This window comes from Rhincodon typus, chromosome 1 (genome assembly GCF_021869965.1).
Source record: "Rhincodon typus isolate 14 chromosome 1, sRhiTyp1.1, whole genome shotgun sequence".
In the NCBI taxonomy this organism is placed as follows: Eukaryota; Metazoa; Chordata; class Chondrichthyes; order Orectolobiformes; family Rhincodontidae; genus Rhincodon; species Rhincodon typus.
This window is the reverse complement of record NC_063332.1, coordinates 78,779,883-78,788,936: the sequence shown is the minus strand read 5'-3', so window position 1 is coordinate 78,788,936 and position 9,054 is coordinate 78,779,883. Positions and strand designations below refer to the sequence as shown.

At 39.4% G+C, this 9,054-nt stretch overlaps 1 protein-coding gene across 1 annotated transcript in view; it reads left to right on the top strand.

Annotated features, from left to right (window-relative positions):
• Window positions 1-8,323, top strand: part of LOC109916137 (cyclic nucleotide-gated channel rod photoreceptor subunit alpha-like) — a 36,266-nt gene extending 27,943 nt beyond the window's left edge. The window contains exons 4-5 of the mRNA XM_048599775.1: window positions 1,991-2,097; window positions 6,909-8,323. Of these exons, the coding sequence (XP_048455732.1) occupies window positions 1,991-2,097; window positions 6,909-8,323 (1,522 nt within the window). The remainder of the gene's footprint in view (window positions 1-1,990; window positions 2,098-6,908) is intronic.
• Window positions 8,324-9,054: the final 731 nt, after the last annotated feature.

The following is a 9,054-nucleotide window of genomic DNA, read 5'->3' as shown; positions in this document are numbered from 1 at the left end:
CTACACCTTGTTATCTCTAATATTCTGGGGACATGGGTTTGAATTCTACCATGGTAGACGGTGGAATTTGACTTCATAAAATTTCTGGAATTAAGAATCTGATGATGACCATGATACAGTTATCGATTGTCAGGAAAAACCGATCTGGTTCACTAATGTCCTCAAGGGAAAGTAAACTGCTGTCCTTACCTGGTCTGGCCTACATGTGACTCCAGACCCACAGCAATGTGAGTGACACTTAACTGCCCTCTAGGCAATTAGGGACTGGTAATAAATGTTGGCCTGGCCAGCGACAACCACATCCTGTTAACGAATTTAAAAAAGCCCCTGACAAAATAGTCTTTTCTCAGCAATTCTTAAGTTCTGTGATGCCAAATAACTTTTCAGTATTCTGTCATGTTCTAGCCCATTCACTTTGAATATCCAAGTCCTCTTGAAGCTTCCTTGCATCCTTCTCATATCTTACATTTCTACACAGCAAATTCATACATATTACAATTGGTCCCACATCCAAATCATTTGTAAAGATTGTGAACAGCTGTGAACCTAGCACTAATTTTTGCAGTATCCCTCTAATAACAGCCTGATATTCTCAGAATGATCCACTTATTACTACTCTGCTTTATTTCTGTTAACGAATTTTGAATCTATACTAATATATTTTCCTCAAGCACACTAATTTTCTTTACTAACTTCCTGTATGAGACTTCATTAACAACTGTCTAAAAAATCTAAATATACCACATCCACTGGTTCTCCTTTATCAATGCTACAAGGTAATATCTCAAAATGCTTCAACTGGTTTGTCAAACACGATTCTCTTTCATAAACCCATATTGACTCTGCCTAATTTTGTCATTCTTTCCTACTGTCCAGCTGTAACATTCTTTACAATAGATTCTGACATTTCTCCAATACTGACATCAAACTAACAGGTCTATAGTTCTTCACTCACCTTCTTCCTCACTTCCTAAATAGTTTAGTTACATTTACTACTTTCCAGTAAACTGGAATCTTTCCAGAACCCATAGCATTTTAAAAGATAACCACCAATGTATCCATTATTTCTTTAGCTACCTTCTTCTCCACATGTGATGAACTTATATTTCTCCTAGCCAATTGTATCTTTTTCTCGTATGTAAAGAATCTTCCATGGTCCACTTTATGGTCCTCACTCATTTAAATTCATATTCCCTTTCTTGGTCAGCTTCTTTGTCCTCCTGTGTTGGGTTCTAAATTATTTCCAAATCTAAGCTTACCATTTGTTCTGACAAAAGCCAAATCCTTTGATTGATTGCAATCTTTCACTTTTTTCATTAACCATGACTGATTTATCTTCCACTTTGGGTGTTTGTGCTTTAGAGGAATGTATATCTGTTCCAAACCATATTGTATTTCTCTAAATACTCGCTTTTGCCAAGCTACTATCATGGCTTATAGTGTATTTTTGTCAACCCATTACCTTCATAATTTCCTTCAGATCTAAAGATCCTAGTTTCAGAATGAGCTATATCACACTTAAACTTAATTGCAAACTTCTATCACTTTACAGTCACTATTTCCCAAAGGCTCTGTTATAGCAAGGTTATCAATTACACAACAATCTGATATAAATAAATCCAAAAACAACTCAATCTCTAGTTCCTCAAGGTACAGCTACAGAAATTCACCTCATACACACTAAGGGGTATGAGCTCAATGAACTGTTTTTCCTCCTTCTGTGCTCTAAAAGATTCTATAAAAGCTAATAGCATAGTTAATGTATGGTCATGTAAAATTCTACCCAGGCTGAGATTACAACAAGGAACTAGAAAGTTACCATAATCTCAGAATAGTTCATAAATGTTTGTTTCAAGAAAATCATTGCTGATCCCCAGACGTGTGATGACAATTCATTGAAACACCTTAAATACCTTGGTAGAAAATGTTAAATTTAATTGAATGAATGCTAAGGTATTTTTGTTTTATTTTCATTTCTTTTCTCATTTAGAGCATGTTTTGAAGAACTTCAATCTGATTACTTGAGCATGTGGTTCGTCCTTGATTATGTATCTGATGTTATTTATATTATTGACATGTATTTAAGGACAAAAACAGGTAAGTGTACTTATTATTATTTTGTCAAAGGGTTTTGAGGCTATTTGCCATATATGTGAGGGTCCATTTTACACTCCTTGGCTGAGTTGTAACAAGCAGCAATGCAAAATTCACAGTGCTGTGTCATTTTTTAGCACCAACTCCAAATCAACTCTCGGGCAGGTTATCTTAGACATGGTTTTGCACAATGAGAATGGGTTAATTCATAATCTTGTTGTGAAAAGTCCTTAAGGAAAATATGACCATAATGTGATAGAATTCTTCATTGGAACAGAAAGTGAAATAGTTCAATCCAAAACTAGGATCTTAAATCTAACCAAAGAAACTATGAAGGCAGGAAGGGCGAGTTGACTGCAATAGACAATATATAAAAGGCATGATAGTTCATAATATCGAAGGACTGGATGCATCCATTACAAAACTATATATTTCTTTTGGCTGAAAGAACACAATGGGAATGGTGGCTCAACCATGACTAGCAATGATGTGGAGGTGCCGTTGTTGGCTGGGGTGGACAAGGTCAGAAATCACACGACACCAGGTTATAGACCAACCAGTTTATTTGAAAACACAAGCTGCGCTAACACCTGAAGAAGACTGAGTATGACTGTGAAAGCTTGTGTTTTCAAATAAACCTGTTGGACTGTAACCTGGTGTCGTGTGATTTCTGACCATGACTAGCAATAAAATTGAGGATAGTATTACATCCAAAGATATGTCGTATAAAGTTGTTCAAAATATAGCAGGCCAGAGCAATGGAAGGAGTTTAGAATCCAGGAAAGGAAGACCAAGAGGCTGATTAAGAGGGAAAGATACAGCAGAGTAAAGGAAAATAAAAGTGGACTGTAAGAGCTTCTATATGTATGTAAAAAGAAAATGATTAGTGAAGATAAATCTAGGCCTTTACAGACTAAAAAGGCATAATTGTTAATGGAGAACAAGGAAATTTCAGAGCTATTAAGCAATTACTTTTTTATTCTGCTTCACAGAAGAAGACACCAAAAACCTCTGAGAAGTGTTAGAAGCGAAGTTCTGTTGGAAAGTAGGAATTAAAGGATATTGCTATTACTGAAAAAAAGGTTATGAAGAAATTAATGGAACTGGAAGCTGATAAATCCCTAGGGCCTGAATTTTCATTCCAGGGTACTAAAAGAGGTGATCATGGAAAGGTGGATATAATAGTTGACATCTTCCAAAATTCGGTAGATTCTGGAACAGTCCCAGCATATTGGAAGGTGGCACATTTAACCCCACTGTTTAAATATGGAGGGAGGAGAAAACTGAGAACTACAAACTTGTCAGCCTAACACAGTAGTAGGGAGAAAGTTGAAGTATATTATAGAAGATATGATAACAGGACACTTAAAACATACCAACAGTATTACACGAAGTCACATGGATTTACGGAAGAGAAATTGTGTTTAACATTAACGAGTTTTTTGAAGATGTAATTCGGACAGATGAGATAGTGATCTGATCCAGGATGACGGTGCCGACAAGTTAGGTAGTGTTCAGGGGCTGAGCCCATCCGTTCCAGACTGGCCGCTTCATTCCTTGCTTTCCGTACCTTTTTCATCTTCTTTCTTTTTTTTTCATCCTCTTCCTGTCGGCGGTGGCACAAGGTGACATCGTGGAAGAGGGCAGCCGGAGTGGGACTCTTGGTGAGGCAGTGGTGGCCTAGCCTGGCAGCAGAGCCAGGGACTCCTGGTTGTGGTAGGCCCGGAGCCGGGGATTCCTGGTTAACAGTCAGGCGGTGGCAGCAGCTCCTGATTGTGGTAGCTGGTTCTTGGAGCTGGATCTCCTGGTTATTGGTGAGACAGCAGCAACAGTGGAGCCGGGAGCTCCTGACTATGGGGTAAGTTAGGATCCAGCATGCCATCTGGTGGGCCCTGCGGCAAAGAGATGGTGCCCGAAGAGTGGTGATTCCAATATTAGTAAATCCAGCACAGGTGGCGTTGAGGTGGTGGAGTAGGACTGGCAGCACAGGTGTTGTTGGTGAGCCAGCAGAGGACTCACAGCGAAGGTGGCGCAATGAAGATGGACACCCTTTCACCTATATCTTTTTATTCTTATTCAAAATGTCGCCAGATTATGATGACAGTTGAAGCTTATCACTGTATTTTGCTGTATTATTCATTGTAAAATCCAAGTGACAATAAATCATTCAAATTCAAATTCAGATGACAGAGGACCAGTAAACTTGGCGTATTTGGATTTTCAGAAAGCTTTTGAGAAAATCCTACTTAAATGGTTATTGTGAAAAATCAAAGCACATAGGATCTGTGGTGAAGTGGATGGAGAATTGGGTAGCAAACAAGAAACCGAGAAGAGGTGTAAATAGGTAGTTTTGGAATTGAAAGTCATGACAAGTGTGGTACTGCAGGGATCGGTCCTTGGCCCCCAGCTATTCACAATTTATATTGATGATTTGGAAAAGGGTATTGAGTGTAATAATTCCAAGTGTTCTGATGCACAAAACTAGGTGGAAGCGAGTGGTGAGGAGGACCTAAATAGGACTCAGAACAGTTTAGGCATATAAGTCCGCAGATGCAGAATATTGCAGATAAATATAAGTTGTCTGATTTGGTTGATAAAGCAGTACGGTAGAGTGTTATTTAAATGGTGATACTTTGGGAAATGCTGTTGTCCAAAGAGAGCCGAGTGTCCTTGCACTCAGTTCACTAAAAGCAAGTTTGCAAATGCAGCAAGGAGTTAGTAAGGCAAGTGGTATGCTGGCCTTCATGACAAGAGAGTTTTAATACAGGTACAAGGAATTCTTACTGCAGTTGAACAGGACTTTGGTGAGGCCATACATGGAGTACTGTATGTAGTTTTGGTCTCCCTTACCAAAGAATATATATAATTGCCATAGCAGGTAGTGCAACAAAGGTTCACCAGGCTGATTCCTGGAATGGCAGGTTTGTCACATGAGGAGAGATTAAGTTGACTGGGTTTTTATTCACTGGAATTTGGAAGAAAATTTTGGTCTCCTTACTTGAAGAAGAATGTAGTTGCATTTGATACAGTACAGAAAAGATTCATTAGATTAATTCCAGAGATAAAAGTCTTGTCTTATGAGGAGAGATTGAAAGGTTTAGGCCTACATATGCTAGAGATTAGAAGAATGAGAGCAGATCTAATTGAGCTACATAAGCTGCTAAAGGGAACTGAGAAAGTTGAAGCAGAGCAGATGTTTGCCCTTGTGGGTAATCTGGAACAACAGGTCATAGTTTAGGATAAGGGGTGAAAGGTTTAAAACAAATGACGAGGAATTACTTCTCTGAAAGCTTTGTGAATCTATGGAATTCACTAGGGTGCCATGGGTCTGAGACACTAAACAAATTTAAAGAGGATATATATTTTTAATAGTAATAGGTTAAAGGGTTATGGGAAGCTGGCAGGAAAGTGGAGTTGAGATCAGCCACAATCGTATTAAATGACGGAACAGACTCAAGGGACCGAATTACCTATTCCAGCTTCTAGTTCTTATGGTTGGGAGGGATAAGACCATAAGACCATAAGACATAGGAGCAGAAATTAGGCAATTTGGCCCATCAAGTCTGCTCTGCCATTCAATCATGGCTGATAAGTTCTTCAACTCCATTCTCCTGCTTTCTCCCCGGAACCCTTGACCCCTTGATAACCAAGAACCTACCTATCTCAGTCTTAAATGTACTCAATGACCTGGCCTCCACAATGTTCTGTGGCAGTGAATTCCATAGATTCACTACTCTCTGGCTGAAGAGGTTTCTCCTTATCTCTGTTCTAAAAGGTCTTCCCTTTACTCTAAGGCTGTGCCCTCGGGTCCTAGACTCTCCTACCAATGGAAGCATCTTCCCAACATCCATTTTGTCCATGCCATTCAATATTCTGAAAGTTTCAATTAGATCCCCCCTCAAACTCCAATGAATATAGTCCCAGAGTCCTCAAACGTTCCTCATATGTTAAGCGATCTCATTGTAACATGTGAATTCTAACAGGGTTGAAGAGACTGGATGCAGGAATGATGTTTACCCCTGGCTGAGGGGTCCAGAACAATGGGTCACAGTTTCAGCATATTTGGTAGGCCATTTCAGACTGGAATGAGGAGAAACTTCTCTCAGAGGGCAGTGAACATATGGAAATTCACTGCTATAGAAAGTTGTGGAGGCAAAGTCACTGAATATATCTAAGAAAGAAATAGATTTCTAAAAGCTAATGGTGTTAAGGTTCATGCGGAGAGATTGGGAGTATGATGTTGACATAGAGGATCAACCATGATTATGTTGAATGATGAAGTGGGCTGAATGGCCTTCTCCTGCTCTTTTTTTTTCATGTTTCTTTGTTTCTCCCCACCGCTGCTATATCTTGGCCTTCATGGCCTTGGAGCCTGCCTACTTCAGGCAGAAGCCTCAGTCCATAAATTAATTGGAGATCTGAGACATTCACAGGAAAGCCCAAAACTTGAGCAGCCTAGGAAGCCAACTGTCCTTCATGGGGCTGTTTCAGAAAAAAAGATCTATCTTGTTTTATATAGTATTTACGTGAGGCCAGAAAGAGCTTTATTTGCAAAAGGTGAAATTTGAAAATGTGGAGGATTTCGTGTTGAATGCACAGATATTCTCACACTAAGGCAATGCTTTGTGGCTAAGCACTAAAGTACAAATGAGTAACCTAGTTTTCAACATATTTGGCACTATTTAATGTATTTTGTTAAATTGTGTTTCTGTCTTTTTTTGTTGCTCTTCACACTTAAATCTTACACCATATCCATTTCCAAACATCTTTCAAATAAGTCCTTAATTAATTATTTTGGTACTTTCTTTTCACAGGGTATCTGGAACAAGGTCTATTGGTCAGTGATGCAAAGAAACTCAGAGAAAAATACTTTGCCACAATCCAATTCAAATTAGATGTCATCTCACTCATACCAACTGACTTTCTGTATTTTTACCTTGGACTGGAATATCCAGAAATTAGATTAAATCGTTTGGCAAGAATTAGTCGAATGTTTGAATTCTTTTCAAGGACTGAAACTCGGACAAACTACCCAAACATTTTCAGGATTTCCAACCTTGTCATGTACATTGTGATCATTATTCATTGGAATGCTTGTGTATATTTTTCAATTTCCAAAGCTATAGGGTTTGGGGCAGACACATGGGTGTATCCAAATGTATCCATTCCAGAGTTTTCCCGGCTTGCTCGGAAGTATGTGTATAGTCTCTACTGGTCAACACTGACATTAACAACCATTGGTGAAACACCTCCTCCAGTAGAGGATTCAGAATACTTCTTTGTGGTGGCTGATTTCCTGGTTGGTGTGTTGATTTTTGCCACCATTGTTGGTAATGTCGGCTCCATGATTTCCAACATGAATGCAGCTCGTGCAGAGTTTCAATCAAGGATTGATGCCATCAAGCAGTACATGCACTTCCGAAAAGTGAGCAAAGATCTGGAGAAGAGAGTTATCAAATGGTTTGACTACTTATGGACAAACAAAAAAGCTGTGGATGAAAGAGAGGTCTTGAAATATCTTCCTGACAAGCTGAGAGCAGAAATTGCCATCAATGTCCACCTTGATACACTGAAGAAAGTTCGTATCTTTGCAGATTGTGAAGCTGGTCTACTGATTGAGTTGGTATTGAAGTTAAGACCCCAGGTGTACAGCCCAGGGGATTATATCTGTCGCAAAGGAGATATTGGTAGAGAGATGTATATCATCAAAGAAGGGAAACTTGCTGTTGTTGCTGATGATGGAATTACTCAGTTTGTGGTTCTAAGTGATGGCAGCTATTTTGGCGAAATTAGTATTCTGAATATCAAAGGTAGTAAAGCTGGAAACAGAAGAACAGCAAACATTAAGAGTATAGGCTACTCAGATTTGTTCTGCCTCTCCAAAGATGATCTAATGGAAGCTTTAACTGAATATCCTGATGCAAAAGCAATGCTGGAAGAAAAGGGAAAGCAAATTCTAATGAAGGATGGTCTTTTGGATCTAGATATTGCCCAGCTTGGAGCTGACCCAAAGGACATGGAAGAAAAAGTAACAAGACTTGATATGGCAATTGATCTTTTACAGACTAAATTTGCTCGACTTCTGGCGGAGTACAACTCTACACAACAAAAACTAAAAGAAAGAGTGACAAGAGTCGAGAACAAAATTAAACAATCAGGGATGCAACTTGAATATTCAGAACTGATAGATACTGAAGCCCCAAGTGAAACTGAAGAAAGTAAAAAGTAGTGTTAACATGCATTTTAATATTACAAAGCTAATACTTATTTTTTACATTACTGGACAAGAACAAAGAACCATACAGCACAGGAACAGGCCCTTCGGCCCTCCAAGCCTGTGCTGAAATATTTTGCCCTCCCATACTAAAACTGTCTTCACTTACAGTATCCATATCCCTCTATTCCCTTCCTATTCATGTATTTGTCCAGGTGTTTCTTGAATGCTGCTATTGCGTATGCTTCCACCACCTTTCACACACACTGACCACTTTGTGAAAAACTTGCTTCACACATCTGTTTTGAACTCCATCCCCCCCACCCCACCCAACCCCAGACATCAAACCTGTGTCCCCGAGTAATTGACCCCTCCACCCTTGGAAAAAGCCTCATACTTTCCACTCTATCCATGCTTTAACAATCTTAAACTTCTATCAGGTTGCCCCTCAACCTGCTGCATTACAGTGAAAAGAAACCCAATCTATCTAAGACAACAAGGTGCAGAGCTGGATGAACACAGCAGGCCAAGCAGCATCATAGGAGCAGGAAGGCTGACGTTTCGGGCCTAGACCCTTCGGATTCTCCAGTATCTGCAGTTCCTACTATCTCTGATCCAATCTATCTAACCTTTATTTGTATCTATAATCTCCTATCCTGGTAAACCTTTTCTTTACCCCCTGTAAAGCATCCAAGTTCTTCTGGTAGTGTGGTGACCAGACATGTACGCAATAGTCCAAATGTGGC